Consider the following 26,788-nt stretch of genomic DNA (forward strand, 5'->3'; position numbering starts at 1 on the left):
TAAAACGAAAAGATGCCCTCATAGCCAGTAGTAGCCTGCCAGCTGTCCCTCATTACAGAAAAAAACCCAAGTGCGAAGGCGGAGGTTCCTAACAGAAAGATGCTTTTGTTGGTTGCTACTCGGAAAACCTAGAGGTTCCACTGTACAAAATTTTGTACAAAGGTCTGAACTTTTTCCTAGCTACCATGTGTTCTTTTAAATTAAATTTTGGATCGCCTGCGGAACTTAACACGTTTGATCCAAAACTTAATCTATTTGTTCTTTTAGGTTTTGACTTGGGTCTCCTGCGGAACTTAACACGTTCGACCCAAATCACCTTAAGTTATTAATTCATTAAATATTCATTTCGTGGTGGTTCCCAGTCTTGGCCATGGCCTTCTTGGATATGAAGACAACCACCATGAGCCTAATGACTTTTATGGAAGCTATTCAGGCCTACTAATGCTTAGGTTAACCGAAAAGAACAATCAAATCTGAGAGAAAAAACAAAGAACACAATGAAAAACATATTGAAATGCTTAAGATAAAATACTGTCTTATATTTAGTATTTCCGAAGCAACTATTATATAATCTGGAAAGAAAAATTACTAGTTATACCTTTAGAAAGACCTATTGATCTTCTCCGTATTCCTCTTCAACCTCGGGCGTTATATATGATGGCAATCTTCCGAATGAGAAACCGCTGGCGCTAACTTCTCCTTTTGAGTTTCGACCCAAACCTTTATGCTTTCAAAGATGAAGATCTTTTCCGCAATCAAGCTCAAGGATGTAAGCTTTCTCCCTTCTTCTCAAGCTAAATCGTACCATGATCTTACAAGGAGGAAGAGGGTCAGCCACAAGATGGAAAGAGAAAAGAAAGGAGCCCAGCCGCTGAGGAAGAAGAGGAGAAAGAAAATATGAGAGGTTGACCACTTACATGAAGGCTCCTCTACCTCCTCTTTTATAATCCTTGGTCTTGGCAAATAAGGAAATTTTAATAAAAATTTCCTTAATTCTTTTGCCATGAAAAGGAAAATTTTATTTTAATTAAAATAATTTTTCTTCTCATTGAAACATGGCCGACCACTTTATTTCCCCAAATCAAAGGAGGTTTAATTAAACAAAATTGACTTCCTAATTCATTCGAAATTTAAAAATTTCTCCAATAATTTTATCCCTTCATGATTGGTTTATAAAAAGGAAATTTAATAAATTAAAATCTTTCTTTTAAACATGTGGATAAAAAGAAAGCTATCTCTATAAATTAAAATCTCTTTTAATCTACAAATAAGGAAAGATATCAAATCTTTTCTTAATCTTTTGTAGAAACTTATAAAGAGAATATTTCAATTTAAACTCTCTTTTAAATCATAGACATAATTAAAGAGACTTTTCTTAGGTACAAAATCTCTATTTTATTCGACAAAATAAGGAAAGATTTTGAATTTTAAAACTCTCTTTAAACATGTAGATGATTTCTGAATATAAGAAAACTTTACGAAAATTAAAATATCCTTGCACTAGCTACAAATGAGAAAGTTAATCTCTTCTTTAATCTTTTGTAGAAAGCTATAAAGGAAATTTTTAATTTTTAAACTCTCTTTGAGTCATGATATCCGGCGTAAAGAATAATTTAATAAAATCCTTTTAATATTCTAGTGACCGTACTAAACTGGGACTGGCTTTGGCCCGGCCACCTATGACTCATCCACTTGATCTTGGCATTTCTTGGGTTAACTAAACTTGGATGAGAAGTTGGGTATCTTGATTGATGTAAATCTCTCTGAAGTGCAGTGGGGATGAGGAGGTTTAGTCTTGAAATTCAGCATCCAGGTAATTTTATTGTTCATCATAATGGTCATCACTGAACTATTATTGAACCTGATCGATTGTTTGAAACCTTCTTATTATGGTGTGTTGAGTCTCCTCGTTTAAGTTAACAGTATCCCATTCATTAAATTCGTGACTCACTTAATTGTCTCCGCTCCCAAAGAGTAGTACCCTCAACTGTAATCTGTAAGGTTCAGTCCACTGCACGGGGTTGCTGCAATAATCCTTGCGACTATAGAACCTCTCGGCTGATCTATAGGATTACAGTTTCTTGTAGTGTGTGCTTGCTTGCGCTGTAGTGTAATTTTAACAGGTTTGTTAATTCATGAACTAAATCTCACGTGAGTAAATAAATAATACAAATGACATTGTATATTGGGATTAAGAGCACACATGGCTGTCAGCCCGGGGTCTTGTTTCTTATAAAGTGTTATAAAGCGATAATCATTTCTCTATTTTATCTAATTTTCGTGTAATTATATAGTTAAGATATTAATACCTAATTCTACAATAGTTTTATTCACTCTGATATGGTAATAAGGTGTAATTTATAAAATCTTGTGACACCTTTATTATCTGATATAAATTAATTGAACATTTATATTTGAAATGAATGTTTAATCTAATGTGATTCTTATTTCTAAGAATAAATGTTTAGCTAGGCTTTTAGTATACACTCTATGTTTCTAACAAAATAGCATTGTGACGGTGCTCGAGGTAGAGAATAGCCCCGTCTAACGTTTTACCTACAGCGAGGTTCCGGGAGGGCGCATAAGGGAAAATCCCTGCAATGCGCGGTGCTCCTGTGCTTTTCCTGGCCCAGTTTCTTTTTATATGCTTTTTGGGGAAAAATGGCACGACTTGACGTGGAGGCTGATCGAGGACTTTCAGGTTTTGGTCTCTAACGTGAGAGATCGTGCAGAGTGTGTGGGGTCCGGCCGCGCATACGACCACCGTGGGGAGCTGGCAGCCCATGACTTTCCGTCAGTCCACATGACCAGGCCTCGATCAGACTCGGCTTGGGATCAAATTGGCGCCGTCAGACACAGGGCACATTAGGATGTTGAAGATGGAGGACTCGGTCGAAGCTCTGGCGGAGGATCTATGACTGCGGGGAGTGAGCTTTTCAAGGAGGTTAGAGCGGGCCGCCTGAGGCAGGCAGGTTTCACGACCTCGCCAGCCCACAGTCGGGCATCGAGAACCCAGGCGGAGTTCAAGAGGAAGCGGCGGAAGAACTTCCGCGTGCTTCATTCCGAGAGCCCCGCCACGATTATCATCGGTCCGGACCTAACGGGCGTAGTCCAAAGAAGGAGGAGCCGCCAGCCTCAGTGGCGGAAAGCTCTCTACACCCGCCTCGGGATTCAGGAAAGGGGAAGGCCGTGATCCTGGCTGAAGATCTGCCTGAAGATCCTGACGATAAGGTACCTTTCTCTACCCAGATCTTGAAAGAAAGCCTACCGAGGGGTTACTGAGCCCCAAACATTGGAGAATATGATGGGAGCAAGGACCCAGAAGAGCATCTGAGAAAGTTCAAGAACGCGGCTATATTGTATCAATATAGCGATGCCGTCAAATGCTGAGTCTTCCTTGCACACTCCATGGATCAGAACAAAGTGGTTCGATGGTTGCCCCAGAATCCAATTTCAGGGACAAGCAGCCTCTGCGTGGTTTCATTGGCGATCGTAAAATACCAAAAAAAAACCGACCATTTTGCTCTCAGCGAGTGAGTGGGCCTGAGGCACCATCAATCGATGGGTCGGTGTAGCCAGCGTCCCCTCACCTTGAGATCGTTGATGAGTTGCGGAATTCTTGAGGATCTCATCAAACCCGGGAGTTTTGCGATATGGGCAGAAAGCAGTGCCATCAGTGGAAGAAGCGCGGTAGCGGTGAGCCGAGAAGGCGGTGGCACGAGCAGGCACGAAGGGCACGCCCAGCCTCAGGCGAGTTCAACCCGGCCTCCATAGTCGCCCGCTCAAATCGCGCCTTCTAGGGCGCTGGACGAGGGCACCATATTGCACCTTATCATCGAGTCCAGGACAAATGCCCACAGTTGGCAGGTTCAGTGAGGCGGAACAAGGCTTGCTGATCTGAGAGAATGGAGGAAGAATGGGGCTGTGATGCTGGGAGGCCAGTGACCTGGTGGCCCACCTAGCAAGCTGGCCAGGCGAGGCCGAGAAGGGCAGAACTCGATAATCAGCAGCTGGCTGTGCAGTTGGTATGATTCGGAGGGCCCAGCGGGCAGACTGGTGGGCACGTAAAGCACATGTGCGTGACTATATGTGATGGGGCGAGCATTCAGCTATCTGACGGACCCAGCTTGGAGGGTTTAGATTTGCCCCACGATGATGCCCTCATAATCGGGCGTTATATGTGGCTCGGGTCTTTGTGGATCTGGGAGCTCGGTCAACATTTATTGGGCTGCGTTTGAGGAGATGCAGTCAGCTCTTCAGCTCAACCACTTCTTTATACGGTTCTGGATTTGAGTCAAACCCATGGGTGATGTTGATCATTTCCATGGGTTTTAAATTAATTGGTGCGCCTTGGAAGACACTCAATTGGTGGATTCGCGCGCCTGCATTATCACAGGAAGGCAGTACTGCATGAGTTCCAATTAAAGTCTCTTCACGAGATGGTCAGAATGGAAGCACAAACCGCTCGAAAGACACCTCACCTCGAAGTGACTGCTATCACGGAGAAGCCTCCTACTCTGGTCTATGATGAAAAGGAGGAGGTCCATATATATCTAAACCGAGCGGAGGCGACAACCTTTATTGCCGCCGATCTGGAAAGCGAGAAGAAAATAGAATTGGTCGCCTGCCTCAGACAAAACTATGACATGCTCGCCTAGTCGACACATGAATTGTCTTGCATTTCTCCAAGCGTGGCTCAACATGAGCTACATATCCGATCGGACTCTCGACCGGTTAAACAAAAGAAGAGAGACTTTAGCCCAGAGCAGAATTTGATCATCCGAGCAGAGATAGAGAAATTACTAGAGGCAGGCCATATACGGGAAGCCCAATTCTCAAGTTGGCTCCCTAACGTGGTACTAGTCTCCAACCCAGGCAATAAATGACGGGTCTGCATTGACTTTCGTGACTTCAATAAGGAACGACCGAAGGACTTCTATCCCCTACCTCGGACAGATCAAATGGTGGACTCCACAGCGGGTTGCGAATTAATATGCATGTTCAATGCATACCAGGGCTACCATCAAGTGTCGCTTGCCCGAGAAGATCAAGAGAAGGTTAGTTTCATCATGACCGATGGAACCTATTGCTATAACGTCATGTCGTTCGGACTGAAGAATGTTGGAGCAACCTATCAAAGGCTGATGAATAAAGTGTTCTATAGGCAAATTGGCCGAAACATGAGGTTTATGTTGATGACATACTAATAAAATCCCTCCGAATGGCCGACCTTTGTATGGATGTTAAGGGAACATGCCAAACTTTAAGAACCTATGGAATGAAGCTGAAACCCAGCAAATGCCTGTTCAGCGCGAGGAGCGATCGTTTTCTCGGGTATATCGTGACCGAGCAGGGGATTGAGGCAAATCCAAATAAGATGAAGCCGCTTGGGAACCATCACGAGATCCTCGGAATGCAGAGAGCCGCGAAGATGGTGGCCGGACGGATCACCGCGCTTTCAAGGTTCATCTCTAAGATGCCCGATCGAAATCTGCCATTCTTCAAAGTACTGCACCGAGTTACGAGATTCCAATGGGACGCAGAGTGCGACCGAGGTTTAGAAGAGCTCAAAGAGTATCATAACTCTTTGTTCAAGCGCCAGGAGGCCTTTGGGTCCTTGTCGGCCACCAGAGGCCGTGGGGGCGTGCTAGTTAAGGAGCAGGATAATGTACAACGGCCGGTGTATTTCTTCAGTCATCTATTGAAGGGGGCCGAGTCTCGGTATACGGCCCTGGAAAAGTTGGTCTATGGACTTGTTCTCATGGCTCGGCATCTCCGGCCGTATTTCTTGGCGCACCCCATTACCGTCTGTGAGCGAAGCAATGGGCGAGCTCTCACCAAGGTGGAAGTGGCGGGTCGGCTTATCAGTGGGCAAGCTGAGCTAGGAGTATGACGCATACAATATCGACCTCGAACATGATCAAAGCACGGGCTCGCGATTTCACGGAAGTATACCAATGGACTCGGAAGAGTCTGGAAAATCGTGGGCGGGTCGGCTACCCATCGGGGAGTGGCGTGGGAGCCTTGCTCATATCCCCAGGAGATATCATGCAGTTGGTCGTGCGGTTAAATTTCGAGCCACCAACAATGAGGCGAATATGAAGCTCTACTAGCAGGCCTACAAGCGGCTCGGCATGTGAGAGCCGAGTCGTCATCATATATTCTGGTAACGCAGCAGACAACCGGCAATTTGGGGTGAATAGCGAGAGGATGCAAGTTTATAAGGAGGCTTATGAAAAGGTGAAAGGGGAATTCAAGGAGGTCACAGTCACGAAGATTCCTAGAGCTGAAAATGAAAAAGCGGATGAGTTGGCTAAAATGGCTAGTTCCCTGAGTACATGGACGCTCGACCGATCTATAGCGCAGACCTTCCTTGTAGCCCGGATAGATTTACTGAATAACGCGGGAGAAGTAATTGATTGGAGAGCGCCCATAATGAGATTTCTTCACAAGGAGCCATACCCACCAACCCCGAGGAAGCGTGATGAGGAGGCAAGCCCACTCTTATGCAATGATTGGGGATCATTTGTACAAAGGTCTTTCTCAGGACCTCTACTCAAGTGCACAATATGGAGAAGCGGACCGGGCCTTGCAGAGATACATTGAGTCTTTGTGGCAATCACTGTTGGGGAAGAAAGCGGCTCGGAAGGTATTCTTGGCTGGTTATTTCAGCCTACCTTGAGAAGGGCCTTACGAGGTTGGTGAATACTTGTCTATCATGCGAAGTATCGAGCTGGCCTGACCTCTGAGGCTTGAGAACTTCTGATCACTGCCTTCGACCAATGGGGTATGGATATCGTGGGGCCTTTCCGATGGCTCAAGGCGAGGCGCTTCTTGTTGGTAGCGTAGACTACTTCTCCAAGTGGGTAGAAGCGAAGCCCTAGCCGGAATCACTGAAGATGCGGTGATCCAGTTCCTATGGAAAATATCTTTTCCAGATTTGGCTTACCCCATAAGTTGGTGTCGACAATGATAGACAATTTCAGGGGCCAAGGATCGAATTTGTGCAAGGGTTCGGCATAACCTGTGCCTTCACCTCGCTGGCTCATCCTCAAAGTAATGGTCGGACCGAGGTAGTCAATCGGGAGATAATGCGGGCTTAAAGTCAAGGTGGATCACATGGGGGCAGGCTGGGTGGACGAGCTCCGGCATTTTGTGGGCTTAATGCGGCCTTGAGGAAGCACAGTCGACACCCTTCCATCGGTCTATGGTAATGAGCGGTGGTTCCTCGGAGGTCGGGATACCTTACATAAGAAGGATGATGTCTGACGGAGAGAACAATGGCCCAGCTGGCTGGATTTCATCGTGAAGTCGTGAGCAAACAATTGCCAGTTGGAAGCCTTCTGAGACAGAGGATGAGACAGAACTATAATAGGAAGGTGATCCCTCGGTTCTTCGGAGAAGGTGACCTGGTCTGGAAGCAGATAAAGCCCTTAGGGGAAGTGACGAAGTTGGCTCCTCAATGGGATGGACCGTACAAGGTTATTAAGAGATTGGCATCGGGAGTCTATTATTTACAAGACACTCAAGGAAGGAAGTTGGATCGACCTTGGAGTGTCAATTACCTGCGGCCCTATCGAGTTTGAGGGGGTTGGCTCTGTGGACGTAGGTTGGATCAGACGAGGGGCGTGGAAGCAGTAGGATAGTTAAGTGAAAACTCGAAAAGACATATGTACATGTAACGATTTCCCAGTTTAAGTGGCTAGTACAGATCATTTGAAAGGAGCAAAAATCTCATCCGGAAAGCCTTGAATGATTAGGTTGTGATTCAAGAAGTCTGCTGCGGGGATGGAGCTCAAGAAGCCCTGCGCGTTCAGTTGCCTGATAACTCCAGCCGCCGTATATGGCACGGTCATAGCAAAGCGTGCCCCAGCCTGGGATAGAAATTCAGGAGAAGTCAGATATGACATTCGGCTTCGCAGGCGACGAGCTTCTTCTCCCTCTTGATAGGCTGACAAGGCGGTAGATACTCCCGTCAGAGCCGCCCGAGACTGAGACAGTTCCTCCCTCAAGGCCTGCAGCTCTGCTTCTTGGGCTGCCAACTTAGCTGCCTGAACCTCCAGCTTATTGACCTTCTCTCGTAGCAGGGTATCTCTAGACTGAGTCTCCCCAACCTGATGGGCGAGCTGTTGCTGATGTCCCGCCTCTTGTGCGGCTCTTTCTTCACGCACAGCTCGGAGCTCGTCTCCGACCTGCGTCAGAGACCTTTTTTGCCGCTCAGTCTGGTTGGTTAGAGCTCGAATCTCGGCTCGCAAGGCGTGGCTGGCTTGATCGGGATCATTCAGTTGTAGCTCTAGTTCAGAGACTTTGTCCCGGAGGTCTTTGCTTTCATGGTGGAGGGTGTGGAAGGATTGGTTCAGCACCAGGGACTCTGCGTGAGTCTGGACCAAGAATAACAGCCCTCAGTTAAAGCAAACTCGCATTCAGGAGAAGGAACAAGGTACTTACTTTAGCCCAAGACTTCGAGAACCTATCCATTTGAGCTAAGGGCGACAAGCTACCCATTTGATTCATGCTCTCTGGCCACAAGCTGCCAAGGCAGCCTTTCATCGCCAAGACGCTAGTAGAGACATCATGTCGTCGAGCCTGAGCTGCTTCAGAGGGGATAGTGGTCCTATAACAATGGCGGGCAGGTTGAGAAGGGTCGGCGGGGTGAGAAGGGCCTGCGTCCGAGCCGGGAGGAGCAGGAGGCGACTCGGGAGTGGGCTCGCCTGATGCCGGGCCACGTTGCTCACCAGGGCTGTCCTCCTCCTGAGGAAGGGGGGGCAGAACGAAACGCAGAGGGTCTTCCCCTGTAGGGGTTGGGGGAGGCTGCCAGGGAAATAACGCAACAATAACAAGAGGAAATGATGTTAGAGCCAGCCATGATGACGGCAGGGAACACTGCGGTGATAAGGGAACAACATCGAGACTGCGAGAAGTCAGACCTGGTCTTCGGCGCCGTCTTTGAAGTTGGGGCTGACCATCAGAGCCAGAATCGTCAGAATTAGGTAGACCCTGGGAGGGGGCCGTAGCAGCGCCACCCGCAGCGCCTTGACCAGACAAGTTTCGACCCGCGCGATGAAGAGCCGCGCGACCCCGTCGGGAGGCCCGGGGGGCTCCTCGGAAGACTCGCCTAGCTCGATGGCTTGCCTGAGCGTGACCCCGATCCCCGCTGGGGGCGACCTGTGGAGAAGGAGCTTCATGCGCAGTGGGGTCGGAAACGGGTTGGACTGCTGCCCCGGGGGAAACGGGGTCGGGATAAGGGAGTAGCCTCCTCTCCAAGATTACTCTACCACGTCGCATTATTTCCAGATCGTCTAGGGGCAGGGGCAGAACCTCTGAGGCACGATGCAAGGCCTCCGCTATAGGCGTCGACACAGAGGGTTATCCTTGTAGAGAAAACAAGCGTAAGCAGGAGAGAAGAGCCAAGCGCGGATTTACCTAATGAGCGCGGCGCCCCGGAGAAGGAGGGATTCAGCCGGAAAAAAGAAAGCATGTCTTTAGATAGCAGTCTCGTCAGATCCAGGCGCCAAAGCTCCATTCTTGTCGCCGCTACAGCATAGGAGAGGTCCATGTGAAACTCTTCCAACGCCGGGGGCGGAGGAAGTTCAGGTTGCCAGCGCATAGGCAAGAATTTTTTCCTCCAGTTGGCGTGAGGAGAAGGAAGACGGGAGAAAAAGGCAGTTTGACTGCGAGCTTGAAAGTCAAAAAGACCATCGGCACGCCGAGCGAGGGCGAAGAAGCAGTGAAAGAGGGGAGCAGACCAGGAAACTTCGCAAACCTCACAGAGTATCACGAAGCCACATAAAATCTTTATGGAGTCGGGAGTTAACTGACCTAAGGGGATGTTGAAGTAGCGGCACACTCCAGATAGGAAAGGATGTGGAGGTAGACGAAGGCCAGACACAAATTGCTCAGTGAAGAAAGTACACGAACCCGGCGGAGGATCGAAATAAAGGTTTGCAACAGTAGGGATGATAGGGCGGAAGCTAACAGGGATTTCATAAGTGTACCGTAGGTCATCCCAATCTAACTCGGCGAAGTTCGAAATGCCTGGAAAATGCTCCGCCAACAGAGAGACCCAGGAAGGAGAGGCCATGGCAGAAGATAGCGCCTTAGAGGGTGGAGAGGACAACCGCAAAGAAGCGCCGAAGGGGAAGGGACTGATCACCGCAGGGTTTCAGAGGAAATTAGTCGGCGGCAGCGACGTTTGAGTGCTCTACTGTGATGGTGAAAGAAATGGTCAGACGATACTTATAGGTATGGTGGGCGGAGGACATTTTCGTAAGTTAACAATGGACGGTAGATGTCGGGTCTGGAGTAGACGAGGAACGCTCTGTGATGAGCTTCGAGAAGATAGTCAGGGGGCATTAAAGGAAAAACAAGGGCTCGATATACGAAGCGCCCCCCTAGGAAATTGTTTCAAACAGGACAAAAGTGTACGGAGGGGTCACCAGAAGGCGGATAAGCCAAATCAGCGAGCCGCACGGACACGCGAGATAGCCTTTGGCCCAGGCCGGCTCAGTAGAAGGGCAGCGATGGGGGGAGAAGCCACGTAGCTAAGGAAAGTAGACAAGGGAAATCTGATCATCAGAGCTCGGCCGAAACCAACGAACAACTGCCCAAAGAAAACAAGCTACAAGTACCCGGGGGGGACGCGGCACAGTTGTCGGATCGCAGGGGAAATCGGAGATAAGCAGGCCGAGGTCAGTACAATTACACAAATACCACCAAAGAAGAGCCGGTAGCAACGCATCAAAAAGCAAGCGGCATAACATAGTTCTACGTTTAGGGTTTAGGGGCAAGGGCTTCAGAAGCTTCGGGGATGGCGGCAGGAAGATCCTGGGAAGACACCTCTACGGGGGTTGGAGCGGCAGCAGGAGGAGGGGCAAGGGCTTCAGAAGCTTCGGGGATGGCGGCAGGAAGATCCTGGGGAGACACCTCTACGGGGGTTGGAGCGGCAGCAAGAGGAGGAGCAGCCTGGAAGAAGAGCCCGTCATCCGCCTCGAAGGAGGGGAATGTGTCCTGCGGCAATTCCCGGGCCAGGCGAGCAGTATCCAAGAAAGTGGCGGGGGGCGCTGTGCGCAAATAACCTTGCTCGAAGGCTTGTCTCACCCCGCCAGCAGCCCCGTAACTCACCATCCCAGCTCATGAAGGAAGAAGGAAGAACGAACATAGGCCAGCGGTAGGCCTTGACCACCCGAGCTCTCCGCCAGTGTACTGCCATAGCGTCCTTGTCTGGGTAGCCTCGCCGCCAGTCACTCACTGAGACAACGCCTCTGGGCCCAGCAGCTGCAAAGATTGAGCTGGGCTGGCAAGCTTCCCAGGCTCGGGGTGGTTTCAGGCCCGGCGTGGCCACGGTTTGGGCTTGACCCCATTTGTAGGAGCTCCGACCTTGCTTGAGGGCCAATTCCTAGACGGGCAAGCAACTGCCTCATGATTTTCGATTCAGTCGCCGGCAGCGTTCCAGAGGCGAGAGGACTCACTCGCCTTTAAGGCCGCCTCAATGCCTGCGGTTTGTTGAATCTGGCGTCGAGAAAGGGCAGGCGGGGCTGATTCCGGCATGCGGGCGAGTCAGGCCTTCGAGGAGGGCTCGAAGGAGGCTGTGAAAGGCGAAGGGGTTCAGTTCGAGGCGGGCCTTGAGTGCCACATTCTCCCGTTCTAGCTCGGCCGCTCGTTGGACTACGCTCAGACTCGTCGAGCAGGTCTGCAAGTGCCCATAGGAAAGGAAAGGAGGTTATGGAAACACACACGCACGACCAATAAAAAGGAAAGGAGGGAAACAGGGGCTCACCGCGACCAAAGAGCAAGCAACTTGATCGAGCTCTTCCAGAGGGTATTCGCTTTCCCAGAATTGTCGATGAGCCGATTGCCAGGAATTGGCCAAGGCCCCGTGGAAGTCGACCCGGCCGAAAAAAGGGGATGAGGTGGCAGCCGGCACGTTCGCCGGGTCAGTCACCGAAGGAAGCTTCCAGAGGGCCCTGAAGGCCCAGTCCGGGGAGTGCGATTCAGAAATGGGCACGGCCGAGCTCGTTGGCATCAGAGGAGAGGAGGCTGGAGGAGTCAGCGAATCTAGGGGTTGGCCACCAGAAGGTGAAGGTGGGGTAGGTAGTGCGAGTTGGTCTGACGGCGGGCCTGCCACCTCCAGGTCATAGGCCTGTTCCTGGCCCAAACTTGTCTCCTGAGCCGAGCTCGTGCCTGAAGACTTGGAGGGGGAAGAAAGAACCACCACGCGTTGGCGCTGTGAAGGTGGAGGAGAAGTGGCGGTGACTGGGGCCGTCCGTTTGCCATTGCGCGTCACACGCAGCCGTAGAGTAGGATGGAGAGGAGGAGCCTGTCTAGTGGGCGAAGAAGCAGTCGCAGGTTGATCGGAGGTGTGGGACGATGCTGGGTCTGCAGCGCTGGGAGAAGGTAGCACTGCAAGCGACGGGGCAATCACAACATCAGAGGTCGGGGGTGCTGGAAGTTGAGGATCGAAGGCAGCAGCTGGATCAGAAGGTAGGCCTGGTGTCAGCTCCGGATGCAGGGCTTCCAGGACAGCAACTGCGGGCGTCTCTTGGCAGGCGAAGGAACGGAGGATAGCAGCCGCTACAAGAATAAAAAAGAAAAGGCATCTCAGTTAGCGAAGAGCGGCGTGCAAGAATAGACAACTTACCAAAGGGAGCTCCGATTTCGGCAGGGACGGGACTAAGACTGAAGGTGTATAAGATGCCTTCCAGCATCAACACAGACAAGTGAACAAGAACACCGGTCAACTTGTCCGCAGCTGCAAAGCAGGCAGATTCATGAACATGTGGGGGAAAAGCCGGGAGGGGGCGCCACTGAGAAGACCCGGCCAAGGGGGAAGGCGGTTTAAGAAAGAAAAAGTGGGACCTCCAGCCCTTATTGGAAGAAGGTAGGCCGTCAAAGAACTTAAAGCCCGGCTTGGCCTGAACGTTGAATATCCCCGCCTCGGCTCGCCGGAAAGAGTAGAAGTGCTGGAATAGGTGAGGCGTCAAGGAAATTCGATAGATACGGCATAAGATGACGGTTCCACAGATAGCTCGAAATACATTGGGAGCAAACTGGGAGACGCCGATGCCGCAATATTGGCACAAGTCTGAAATAAAGGGGTGCAAAGGAAAGCGAAGACCGCCCATAATATGATCTCTAAAGACAGTGATACAGCCTTCAGGAGGAGACGAAGGATGTTCATTGGGTGATGGGAGTCGAAGCTCATATGAGGAATCCAATTGCAGAAGGGATTGTAATACCGACAGGTCAGGTGGTCCAAACCCGAAAGATAGCATGAATACCAGGGGAGGTCCTTACCATCCATCGTCGCGAGGAAGAAGCAAGCAAGAAGGTTGGAGGCGAGAAGGATCACAGGCCAGGAACGATCAGAAGGGTAAAGGGGTCGCGAGCTCAGGCCGGAAGATGGCAAGTTGCACTAACAAGGACGAGCACGGAGGAGGAGAGGAGGAGAACGAAGCGTTGGAAAGAAAGCGGCAGATGACCTTTAGGGTTTATAAAGCCCATTCATGCCTGAGAAGCATCGAGAATCGGGCCGAGTATCTTTTTGGGTAATCCGCCCCGCGCCGTCTAAAGGGAAGTAAGCACGAAGGCGTACGAAAAAGGTATGGAAACTGACGTCAGGAAGCGTGGACCATAAATGCAACGGACAGGTGTCAGCATAAGAATGAACCTATTAAAGATAGGCGCGGCGGAGTAATCATGACAAGGTGTGGCTCTAAAAAAGAGGCATCCCTCGGTAAGGTCGAGTGGGAGATTTTACAGAGCTGCAAGGGCCAGGCAATCCAGTAGGGGTCGCGCAGGGAACAGGGCTGATCAGCGGAGGTTAGGAAGGCACGGGTTGGCAGTCAGGGGAGCTGCTCACTCGGAGTAGCTAGGCAAGCATCTCGGTGGAGACAGCCCCCAGGCCGGTTCGTTAACCACACCAGCATGCAAAGGCACGCGAAGCTCCCACAAGCTAGAAGAGCGTTGCATGCCCAGGGCCGAATAAGGTTCATGTTCCCTCTCTCCCGCCCACATCCTATACTATGCATGATATGCTTGCAGGAAGACGAGGGATGCGGCAGAACGAGCGCAAAACTGGCGAATAACGCCCAGCCCGGTAGAAGTAATGAAGGCGGTTCAGATGAGGCAGATAGAGGCTGAAGAGAGCATCACATCTGTGCTACTAGCGAGGAGGGTCCGGCAGGTCTCGGACCAGTGCCATCGCCACCGGTCTCGGACCGGAGTATCATTACTGGTCTCGGACCAGCGCCATCGCCACCGGTCTCGGACCGGAGTATCGTCACTGGTCTCGAACCAGCGCCATCGCCACCGGTCTCGGACCGGAGTATCGTTACTGGTCTCGGACCAGCGCCATCGCCACCGGTCTCGGACGGAGTATCATTATGGTCTCGGACCAGCGCCATCGCCACCGGTCTCGGACCGGAGTATCCAGACTCTCGCCCCAGTGCGAGTTATAAGTGAGCTCTGCTCACGCCCAACGACCTTTTAGGTCGGCTCCCATGCGAGAATTAAAAGTGAGCTCCGTGCTCCATGCGACCTTTAGGTCGGTGGTCGAACTCTCGCCCGGTCACGAGTTATAAGTGAGCTCTGCTCTCACGCCCACGACCTTTTAGGTCGGCTCCCATCGAGAATTAAAGTGAGCCCGTGCTCACGCCCATGACTTTACAGGTCGGTAGTCCCAGAACTCTCGCCCGGTCCGAGTTATAAGTGAGCTCTGCTCTCACGCCCAACGACCTTCTTAGGTCGGCTCCCATGAGAATTAAAGTGAGCCCCGTGCTCGCGCCTATGTCTTAGACTCTTGCCGCCCGGTCGAGTTATAAGTGAGCTCTGCTCTCACGACCTTCTTAGGTCGGCTCCCATCTGAGGAATTAAAGTGAGCCCGTGCTCACGCCCAACGATCTTTGGGTCGGTGGTCGAGACTCTCGCCCGGTCACGAGTTATAAGTGAGTTACGCCCTCCATGCGACCTTTTAGGTCGGCTCCCATCTGAAATTAAAAGTGAGCCCGTGCTCACGCCCACCTCTTAGGTCGGTGGTCCCAGAACTCTCGCCCGGTCACGAGTTATAAGTGAGCTCTGCTCTCCACGACCTTTTAGGTCGGCTCCCATGCGAGAATTAAAAGTGAGCCCCGTGCTCACGCCCAACGACCTTTTAGGTCGGTAGTCCCAGACTCTCGCCCCAGTGCGAGTTATAAGTGAGCTCTGTCCTCATGCCCAACGACCTTTTTAGGTCGGCTCCCATGCGAGAATCAAAAGTGAGCTCTGTCCTCACGCCCAACGACCTTTTTAGGTCGGCTCCCATGTGAGAATCAAAAGTGAGCTCTGTCCTCACGCCCAACGACCTTTTTAGGTCGGCTCCCATGCGAGAATCAAAAGTGAGCTCTGTCCTCACGACCAACGACCTTTCAGGTCGGCCCCATGCGGGAATCAAAAATCAACCCCTCTTTGAAAATCATAAGCGAGCTCGGTGCCTATGCCTAACTACCTTTCTGAGAGATGTGCCTCACCTTAAGCCGAGCGTTTTCCATAATCAGGTCAGCTACATCTGGTTTTACTTTACGTAAATTTCAAACATGCAACCAATACGCAGGGCAAGGGATGCGGAGCACCATCTACCCTACTCCTACAGCGCCAATATTAACTACGAAATCAGGTTTTACACGTTCATCACAGTTGCAATTTTTAAGCACTACATTGACTTTATTATCCAAAATACATGTATGAAAAGAAATCATGAAGCGACTCTAGGCTCTTACACAAGGGCCTATTTCTAAAAACGTGTTTGCTAGATGAAAATTGAGCAGGAGAAACTGGGCCAAAAGGGGACGGATCTACAAGCGTAGCAGCGCAGTTCAGCAAGGGAGGGATACAGCCAAGGCTACAGGCAGAAACGCCTCCTGACAAAGGAGCCACTGCGATAACTATTCCCTAGGCCAGCTTGGACTCGGGGAAAAGATGGGCCCTGGGGAATGAGCACTTCCGCGTGAAGACCTGTCAGGAGATTCAGGCGCGCTCATGGCCCGGGCCAGCTCCGCGTGAAGGGAGTCGATGACTGTTTGTTGCCGGGCGAGCGTGTCTTGTTTGTCCTCAAGAACCGCACGGAGTAGAGATAACTCTGTCTCATGCTCCCGTTGCAAACGGTCTTGGCGGCTAATTTGGTGTTGTAGATCAAACTGGTATTCATCTTTCATCGCCTTTTCTGCATGCACGCGAGATTTGGTAAGACGATACAGGGCGTCCATGTCATGCAAGGCAGCCAGCAGACGAGCTCGATCCCTGGACAGGCGCTCCAGTTCGCGTTCTTTCTCGGCAAGTTGCGAGGTGAGCTGATCTATCCGCATTTGGGAAGGTAGTTGATTAACTTCGTCAAAGGAAGGAGAATGCATTTCGGGGGAAAGAAGCAGTAAAGCGCGGGTGAGCAAGAGATAGTAGGGAAGCAGGAATGAAGAAGGATAGAGCGAAGAAGTGACCGTGAGGCTCTTTATAAAGAAGGCGGGTGGCCAAGTCAAAGCAAAGGCATGAGCGCGACACCCCAAGCGACTGGTGACGTAATGAAGAAGGCATGGTATCCCAAGCGACGCGACACGAAAGTTGACGCGTGACGCAGGAAGCAGGGGGCGCAGAGATATGCTGAGATCATAGAGATACGCTGAGGCAGATACACAGAGATCTGCTGAAATCACAAAGATAGGCCGAAGTCACAGAAATGTGCAGAGGTCTAGTCAGTCAGACTGTCGTCCTCCTTCGACTAGACTTGTGGGGGAGGCTTGTGATACGGTTAGTGATGGAGGGGCCCAAGAGGAAAGGATTAGAAAAGTCCAGGCTATGTGGCGGTCAAAAGTCACGAGGAGGTGGCGGTCAATAGTCATAGCGACTTGGCGGTCAAAAAGGCAGGCTGACAGGGCAGTCAAGGCTCAGCATAGGAAGGTTGGGATAGTCGCTGTCACCGATCGCCTGCCGCTCGGGTCTGACGAGGAGGAAACAACCGAACCCGGAGCGGCGGCTGACGTCGGATCAATCCTGGACACTAGTGGTTGACGTAGGGTTCGGTGCGGCGACAAAAATTAGTTCGGAGGAGCGGCGATGGCCTCCAACGACGGTCCGACCAGAGAGGGCGTCAGATCGAACGAGGTGGCTTCCGCTGTTGGGACACCCACGGCCGAGGTGGCGGATCAGGAGGTGTTTTCCGTACAGCACCTCTAGCGCCTGATGAGTGGCAACCCCTCATCGGAAGGCTCGATACCCGCAGTCTGACGGTTGAGGGCCAGGAAGTACAAAGCGCAGGATGCAGGTTGAAGATCAGCGTAGCTATGTCTAGACAGTTAGGGCTGCAGGTCTGCGAGTTGGAGGCCTGGAAATGTGAACCACAGGTACAGGCTGGTGCGGGGACACAATGAATCGGAGGAGCTAAGTAATACGGGAGCGGAGAATCTCAACGGTCCGTCAGGGGTAATCATTACATACCAACGATGCGGGCGAAGACGAAGGTTCCTAAAACGAAAAGATGCCCTCATAGCCAGTAGTAGCCTGCCAGTTGTCCCTCATTACAGGACAAAACCCAAGTGCGAAGGCGGAGGTTCCTAATAGAAAGATGCTTTCACAACAAATAGCAGCGCGACAGGTGTCCAGAACTAGAGGACAAAGTCGGGCGTCTAACGTTTTCTGACAGGGGGGCGGGTTCTAGCAGGAGGACGCATAAAAGGGGAGAAATCCCTTGTACGCAGGTACGCGCACACACTCCCTCGTCACTTTTTTCCACAACTGTTTTCCTTTTCTCCTTCTGTCTGCTTTTTTCTGGGGAAAAAGGACCTGACTTGAGCGTCGGAGGGCCTGATCCGGGGACTTTTTCCCTGGGTTTTGGTCTCTAACGTGAGAGGGGGGATCGTCTGAGTGTGCGCAGGGTCCTGCAGCCGCATCAGCCACCCGTGGGGAGCCTGCACCGCCCGCGACTTTCCGTCAACGCCCAGTCCACCGCGACCGGCCTCCGTCCGACTCATCTTCCGGACGGGATCAGATATTGTAGGACCATTCCCTATGACACCCGATCAAAAGCAATTTCTGCTTGTGACAGTGGATTACTTTTCTAAATAGGTAGAAGTCGACGCCCTGACTAGAATTACCAAGGGAGTGGTTATTAAGTTTCTGTGGAAAAACATTCTATACAGATTCGACATACCCCATAAACTGGTATCGGATAACGGAAGATAATTTCAAGGTCGGAAGATCCAGGTCTGGTGTCAAAGGTTCGGCATTATACAAGCCTTCACATCCGTGGCATACCCGTAAAGTAATGGTCAGACGGAAGTTATTAACCGAGATATTGTGCGGGGACTAAAAGTTAAGTTGGATCACGTTGGAGGAGATTGGGTGGAAGAATTGCAAAGTATTCTATAGACCTACCGCACAACACCTCGGGAGAGCACCGGCCTCACCCGGTTTCATTTAGTCTATGAGGCAGTAATACCTATAGAGATCGGGGTGCCTTCAACTAGGAGAATGTTGTATGATGAAGAGAATGCTGAACGACGACTAGCAGAGCTGGACTTTATTAGTGAGACTTGTGAGCGGACGGCGGCTAGGCTAGCGACCTACCGACAAAGGATGAGGCAGAATTATGATAAAAGGGTAGTTCCTCATTTCTTCGGAGAAGGGGACTTGGTCTGGAAGCGAACAAAGCCTGTCGGAGATGTAGCCAAACTAGCACCCCAATGGGATGAGCCTTATAAAGTTGTTAAAAAGTTGGCATCAGGTGCTTATTACCTGCAAGACGACCGGGGTAGGAAGCTAGACTGGCCCTGGAGCGCCAACTATCTTCGGTCTTATCACACATAGATAACTTTATTTTTTATAAGGTTTAATTCCGATAAGTGTAGGTTTGAAGGAGGTAGGATAAGTCAGGTCGGGAATACTCGCCCGACCAGCCAGTAAGAATGTTTGCTTGGTCAGGATTATTATGTCCTTAGTCTCTGTAAATCATCAAACTCATTTTGTATGCGTACCCAGAAGGCGGATAACAAGAGATGGGATGGAACATTAAGCATAGAGTTTTGCAGCTTACATAGTTTAAAAACACAAATTACTTAAAGGCAGAAAAGACTTCATCGGGTATTTCTTTCAAAATACGACGGTGATCCAAGAAGTCTTCGGAGGGAGTGGAATTAAGGTAGCCTTGTTCATATAGTTGCCGCAGGGCCCCTGCCGCACCATAAGCTATGGACGTCACGAAACGGTCCCCCACCTGGACACCAAACTCCCGCGAGTGGAGGTAGGCCTCTCGACTCAACCTGCAGCATTCGTTTTCTCCCGCCCTTTATATTTCCAGAGCTGCGGTGACTCCAGAGGAGGTAGAGTGATCTTGCGCTAATTCAGCCTGTACAGCGTGCAATTCTGCTGCTTGAGATTCCAGGGTTTTGCTCTGTTCCTATAATAGTACCTCCTTGGATTGCAGCTCTTTCGTCAATTGATCCACAGTCTGCTGATGAAGAATCTCGGTCTGGTTCTTTTCTGCCCAAAGACCCTTAATTTCCTGATCTGCTTCCCTCAGAGACTGCCTGTGGAGAGCATTCGTTCTTTTCAGGGTCTCTATCTCCGCCGTCAGTATATGATTAGCTGTCGCTAGGTCACTCAATTGGAGTTCCACTTCAGCTACCCTGTCCTTCATAGCTTTATTCTCTTGATATAGGGCGGACAGGGTGTGACTCATGGCCAAGGGTTCGACGAGGTTCTACAGAGAGACAAGTATAAGGAATGTTAGGAATAAGGGAAGGAAATAATAAAGGAAGCTTACAGCTATAGCTCCTTCCGCGATCAGGTCCAATTGGACTGGTACAGGAAAGGAATGTATCTGTTCCATATGTTCTTGTCAGCTGTCGGATAGGAGTCCTCTCAAAGTGATGCGGCTGGTAGGGACATCTACTTGATGCTGCAGGTGCCACTCTGAAGGTAAAGTGGCTCTGAAATATGAGTAGGTTGGACGTCGTGAGCTAGAAGGTCCGGCTTCACCTCTAGTCGCAGGATCATGAGTTGAAGGTTCTGCAGCCGCATTGGAGGCCTCTGGAGGATGGGGCGCGTAGGACCAAGATGCCGGAGGAGATGCAAGTGTCGAAGCAGGACCTATGGGGGGCAGGCGAGATTCGCTTCGGACTTCTTCAGAGATAATTAGGGGCATCCCTCGAAGAGTTCTCTCTGGCATCTCTGAAGGAGGCGCATAAGTACTCGGGAATCCCGGTAATAGGGTGGTTGTCGGAGGTGAGTAGGGAGATCGAGCAGTGGGTTGATCAGTAGAGACAGGGTCGATAGCCCTGCGTCGGAATCGGCGTATCAACAGCTGGTCGTCCGAATCTGAATCCTCAGGTGAAGGTCGGGATTGACGAGCCGAAAGAGATGCAGCACTTTGACTTGGGGGATCAATAGCAAAATGCGTCTGCCGGGCTGCACGATAAGCTGCTCTGAAAGAAGGACTGGCAGGCGATATGTCTGCTGACCTGGAAGGTGATCGGGGAGTCGGTCGGAAAGCAGGTTCAGGAACTATTTGGGGAACGAACATGGGAGTTGTTTGAGGGACCGATCGAGGAATTGTAGAGGTAGGCACTCCTAGCCGGGTAGGGGCAGAATGTGGAAGGGGTCATCTTTCCAAAATGATTCTGCCTCTACGCATTATTTCCGGGTCGCTAAAGGGAAGGGGTTGGACATCTGATGCGCGGAGCAGGGTATTGGCTATGCAGGGAAACCAAAGTTATAATAACAATTCCAAAAACTAGGGTGGAGTAATTCAAGGTCAGGTAAAACTCACCTAGGGAGCGACGCAGCTCGACAGAGGAAATATGGCTCAGCGTGAAAAAGGACAGCATGTCCTCGGTTAGCAACCTCATTAAATCCAGTCTCCAGCACCTCAGTTGAGCCAAGACCTCTGTGAAGAGGGGGGTCAGTACTGAAGTCCCCCACGTAAGGTGTTGCAGGAAGCACTCGTTGCCACCGGGTAGGCCATTCCACGTTGAAAGGAAATTTAAGGAAAAAATATTTATCCTTCCAATTAGGGTCGGAGGAGGGGATATGACAAAAGAAGGTAGTGCGGGTACAGGCCTGGAAACGAAACAAGCCCTCAGTCTGCTGGCGAGGAGTGAAGAAATAGTGGAACAGGCGGAAGACCAGGATATGCCACAAACTTAGTATAGTACCACGAAACCGCACAGAATCTTTATAGAATTGGGAGTTAGTTGGCCCAGAAAAATTCTAAAATCGACTCACCTCAGAAATAAAAGGTGAATGGGGAAGTGAAGCCCTACGACGAATTACTCCTTATAAAAGGTGACATGTCCTTCTTGAGGAGAGGAGGCCCGGTAAAGCAAGTTAGGAATAATGATATGCATGTCTTCCGAGATTTCATAGCTGAAACGAAGATCATCCAGATCCACGCCAACAAAGGTAGAGACTCTAGGGGGTAAATGATGGTAGGAAAAGTCATGGGAAGGATTTAAGTAGGAGGCAGAGGACAAGAGGATGAGGCAAAGGGCAAGAGCAAGAGGAAGCGAAAGGCCAGAGGAAGCAGAGAGTGAGAACAGAAGGAAGCAGCAGGCGAAAAAGTCCCAAGGGATAGGGGAGGAGGTCTATTTAGATACTCAGGAGGGTATTATGGTCAACCACCATCCAACGGCTTACAATAAAAGCGATTTAGGATATCCAAGCAAAAGGAGTCATAAAATCATCACAGAAAATGAAGCTAAAGGAAGGGGTTGGAGAAAGTAAATGGCGCGATGAACGAGGGTCATCATGAGGCATGGTTACCTCGAAAAAGAATGCCACTGTAGTATAAATCCTTTGAGATCTTCGTATGCTTTCTCTCTCACACACACCTTTACTTGTTAAAGTTTAAGGGGCGAACCCAGTTAGGGAGCCAGCTCGGGACACTAAGAGGTCAGAGGCCCAGGGCAAAGGCACTATTCAGAATGTCATCATGGTCAGGACGGATCCCGGTCGGGGAACAAGTAGGTCTTGGCGGGGAGCATAGTAAAATGGAAAATTCTTAAGATAGAGATAATTGTCGAGGGATTTCCTAAGCTTAAGTAATTTCAGACAAAAGCAAACCGATGGATTTCCTAAGCTTAAGTAACTTCGAACAAAAGCAGATATAAAACGTCTACACATGAAAAGTTTTACATCATGGTCGAGGGTCTGTAGGAGGTACATCGCTTGAGGAAGGTACAGAAGGAGTCAAGAAGTCGTCGTCGGCAATGAAAGAAGGGAAGGCTCCATCGGGAAGTTCTTGCACCAGACAAGCCCTGTTCAGGAAATTATCTGAGGGGGCAGAGCGAAGAAGACCTTATTCAAACAGTTGTTGTACGACACCCACACCTCCATAACAGATCATCAGGTTAATTAAGTCACCTATCTTCTTCATGAAGAGCGAAGATTAAACGTAGGCGAGTTTGTAGGCTCTGAGGCGATCAATCTCGCCCGACCGGTATTCCACCAACTCACCCTTTATTTTGTCTGCATCGGCCAGAACCAGAGCCTTCTCCTGTTTAAGGGCGGAGACATCCTCCTGGGCCTTGAGAAGATCAGCTTGGAGGGACTTGATGGTGGCTTGGTCGATGTCCCACTGAGCCTTTAGAGCCCTTTCTCGATCAGTACTGGCAGCCAAGTCTGCCTTGCCAGCTCCCATGTCTTTTTGCAGGACCTTATAAGACTTCTGGAGCGCCTTTACATATGCGGAAAGAGTGGCCAGCTTTGATTCTTTCCCCTCCAGATCGATCGCAAGTTGGCGACGACGTTGCCCCTCTGAATTCAATTTGTACTCGCTGGTCTGCAAGGTCGTTTGCAGGTTCCTTATCTTTTCGGAAGACACCTGAGCCAGATTCCTCGCAGAATAAGTGGACTCCCCGACCTTGTGAAGATAGGAATCCAGAGGGTCATCTGAAGCTGAAGGGTCCAGTGGATTACGAGGAGTTAGTGGCAACTCCAATTCTCGAACCCGAGCCTTCAGAGACTTGTTCTCTCTCAGTAGATCTGCGGCAAACTGGGTTAAACTCAAGCCTATGGAGCAGGCTTGCCTGGCAAAAAGAGGAGTGTCAGAATTAATTTCAGATGGTCAGACCAGGAAAAGGAATACTCACTGATATAATATGTTGAGAAGCCAAATCTAGCCCTTCCATCGGCAAGCCTCCCCAGAACTACTCATTAGCTGACCGCCAGGAGGTGGCACAGGCCCCTTGCAGTTGAATCTGGCCGCAGTTATAAGTGAGCATACTCTCACGCCCAACGACCTTCCAGGTCGGTGTCCCAGACTCTCGCCCCAGTGCGAGTTATAAGTGAGCATTCTCTTACGACCAACGACCTTTCCAGGTCGGTGTCCTAGACTCTCACCCAGTGCGAGTTATAAGTGAGCATGCTCTCACGCCCAACGACCTTCTCGGTCGCTATCCTCTACTCTCACCTCAGTGCGAGGCCACAAGGAGACATACTATCGTGCTCAACAGGTCTGTAGACCATACTTCTACTACAAATATGGGATACAAACAAGCATATCCGTATGAGCCACGACTTCCCAATCCCTATGGTAAGAAAAAGGTTTGGTAAGTACATTATCCTTTCTAGAAATTTCTCTTGAGGAGCATGCGTCTATGGAACATGATAATAGAAGAAGAGACAAGGAAGTACAGACTCACACCCTAATAGGCAGATAACACAGAGTAGCACAGAGAACATGGTTTATTTAATAAGAGTTGAGGAACATTTGTCAAGGGTTCACATTATTACAAGATCAAGATGTCTGGTCCCTCTTCGCTAGATGAGCTTGTGCTTGAGCCAGTTCTTCCTTGATACGTTGGATGTTGCTTTGAAGATGGGCAATGGTTTCATCTTTTATCCGGCTTTCCTCTTGCAGGAGGGCTACCTTGTCCTCGTGTCTCAGCTTCAAGTAGGTAATAAAATGGGTCTGACTCCTCAAGTCGGAACGAGCCTTATGCTTTAAAGTTGTCTCGGCCCGAGTCCTGGACTTAGCAGTCAACCAGGGTTCTTCCATTTCGCGAGTAAGGGAAGACTGAAGATCTCTGCTCTGAATCATCTCCAATAAAGCCTCATCTTTCTGGGCCAGTAACTGAGTCAGTTGGGTAACCTGTTGACGTAAAAAAGATGATTCATTAGATCCCATTGGAGGTTCCATGGCAGCCTGAGTATGGGAGGAATGTTGGCTCTACTTAAAGAGACGAGATATGCAGAACAGGAGACACGGACCAAGATGTACAGGTTAGGATAGGCGGACTAAGGCGGACAGGTCAGGACTTACAGGATAAGACTTGCAGAACAGGATATGTCGACCAAGACGTACAGGGCCGTGCATACGAAACGAGACTTAAGGAACGATAAACGAATGCCTTGACTGACAGGACGGTAAGCACATGTCTAAATTTATCGGGATCTACTGACGAATATTCATTGTAAATTTTTAGATGAAAAAATTATTCGTAATAGATTTAGTAACAAAAATAATATTCATTATATATTTTGCAACGTATTTTGTAACCGAGTTATTATTAAGAATTTACGGTGAACAAGGGATTCGTACTAGAATTTTAATGAATTAATTTCTTACTATTTTATTAAAAATCTCCCCCCTTTACTAACTAACTTTGGTGAAGCCTAAAATGAATTTACGTTACTGTCCTTTTTTCTATTCACACTAAAAATAATTCCAAGATTTATTAGTAATTTCACAAGCGAAACAATCAGTGATCTAGAGTTCGAGACTCAGCTACAACGTATTATTATGAATTTTTCTCATTATTAATTTTCTCTGGTTGTTTTATATAAAAAAATATAGTTCTCTTTAGTCCCACATCTTAGAATTGATAACATTATGATCAAAGAAGCTTCTATAAATATTTTAGGCCGATGATGTTAAAAAATATACTTTTCTTAGTTTCTTTTACTAAGATAAGTATAATATTAAATTAAAATAATTTTTTTCATAGGGAAATCCATTACCGTAGTAATGACGAATCTTACCCAAATGATTAATTTTTTGTTCTGAAGGTGACACTAGAAAATCCAAACAATTCGGATTTTCAAAAATCCAAATAATTTATATATTATTATATTACACACGCAACACGTGTGCACGATCACACTAGTATTTATTATAAATTTACAATGAATACTCGTCGTAAAATTTGATAATTTAAAAAAAATCTCCGAAATCAGTTAACGAAGGTTGATATCTCAGAATGAAATAAAATCGATTCTCGTGTGCTTATTCTATCAGTATGAGGCATGAGCTCTTTTTTTAATTTCCTCCTCTGGCCGCGGATTCTCCGTGTAAACTGGCCCTGGAAAGCGGCCGTCCTCGCGCTGGCCATTCCACATTTCAACTGGTGTCATGGAATTTGCGCCAGTGACCCCGCTGTTTGTTGGACGTCGTTGACAAAATTTAATGAAAACATCAGGAAAGAAACTGATTGAGGCTCCATCGGAACATGATAAGCGAGCAGGGCAACAGCGAGTGACTGTAAGCATCGATCGATCACATCGCGCCACGCTTTCTCCTTCTTTCTCGTGATTCTAGTTCCCAGCCTGCGCCGCTCCTCCACCTCGCCCAATCCGCCGTTAATTAATTCCACCATTTCCTCCGATCTTAGTTAGCACCAGTTTTCGACGTGCCATGGCCTCCCCGCTCCACAACGGCGAGGGTGGAGGCGCCGCCTCCGCCTCTGCCCACCCCTCCACCCCTCCGTCCCCGGCACATCATCATCGCCGCCGCCTCCACCTGTTCACTCTGCTGCTCCGCCTCGTCACCTTCGGCTTCGCCCTGACCGCCGTCATCGTCACCGCCACCATCTCCTCCCCTTCCTGGCTCCGCTTCCACTCTTTCCGGTACTTAATTTCTCCTCCCCTCTCTGTTTCCGGATGCGGCTCTGTCTCTTTTCTGTTGATGTCGGGGAACACTGACGCAGGTTCGTGCTCGCCGCCAACGCGATCGTGGCCGCCTACTCTCTCTTTGAGACGTGCGCTTCCGTTTACCAGATCCTGACGGGCGGCGCCACCCTCTTCCCGGAGCCCATGCAGCTCCTCTTCGACTTCGCTCACGACCAGGCCAGCCTCGTAGTCCCAGCAAGATCACCGCTTTTACTTCGTAACAAATCAGTACATAAATAATCTAGTTATTGCGCGTGCGTATGGATCAGGCCTTCGCATACATGGCAATGGCGGCTGGTGCGGCGGGCGCGGCGGATGCGAGACGGGTGAGGGGCGGGGGCGCGTGCGAGGGCGGGTTCTGCGTGCAGGCGGACATAGCGGTGGCCATGGGGCTCGCGGCCTTCGGCTTCCTGGCGTTGACGGCGCTGGTAACGGGGTATCGAATGGCCGGCTACCTCACGACCGGTTCCCGCCAAGAAACCTGGTAGCGGCAGGGAAGCCCCAAATCTATGTCTCCATCTTCCTTTTTTGGTAATGGTTCACTATGCATTACTCTTATGTAGATAAGGGATAGCAAAGTGTGGATTTTTGTTTAAGTTTATAATTTGTATTTGTATGATAGTGTTATTAAGAGGAATTTGTGTTTTTATTATGGTTAAAGAAAATAACAATATCTAATGAAGAGGAGGAAGATATTAGAGAAAGAGAAAGGAAAGGGAGAGGACGAAGAGGAGTTAGAAGAAGAGAAAGTCTAAGTGGAGACTTACCATAATGGACAAAAGTCAAAGTTTTGCTGTTTTGTCATTGAATACGGCTCTATTTTGGAACGGTTTTTTTTTCCATGAGCAAGAGTGGCCATCAAGCACTTTGTCAACGCCAACCA

At 49.6% G+C, this 26,788-nt stretch overlaps 2 protein-coding genes across 2 annotated transcripts; one reads left to right on the top strand and one right to left on the bottom strand.

Annotated features, from left to right (window-relative positions):
* Window positions 1–10,770: 10,770 nt before the first annotated feature.
* Window positions 10,771–11,124, bottom strand: LOC122013597 (calphotin-like). Its single transcript, XM_042569854.1, has one exon. It carries the CDS (start codon window positions 11,122–11,124, stop codon window positions 10,771–10,773), a length of 354 nt encoding a protein of 117 aa, XP_042425788.1.
* Window positions 11,125–25,201: 14,077 nt separating this feature from the next.
* LOC122014297 (CASP-like protein 4C1) lies at window positions 25,202–26,542 on the top strand. Its single transcript, XM_042570489.1, has 3 exons — window positions 25,202–25,863; window positions 25,944–26,082; window positions 26,175–26,542. Exons 1-3 carry the CDS (start codon window positions 25,652–25,654, stop codon window positions 26,391–26,393), a joined length of 570 nt encoding a protein of 189 aa, XP_042426423.1. The 5' UTR covers window positions 25,202–25,651; the 3' UTR covers window positions 26,394–26,542.
* Window positions 26,543–26,788: the final 246 nt, after the last annotated feature.

This window comes from Zingiber officinale, chromosome 8B (genome assembly GCF_018446385.1).
Source record: "Zingiber officinale cultivar Zhangliang chromosome 8B, Zo_v1.1, whole genome shotgun sequence".
Classification (NCBI taxonomy): domain Eukaryota; kingdom Viridiplantae; phylum Streptophyta; class Magnoliopsida; order Zingiberales; family Zingiberaceae; genus Zingiber; species Zingiber officinale.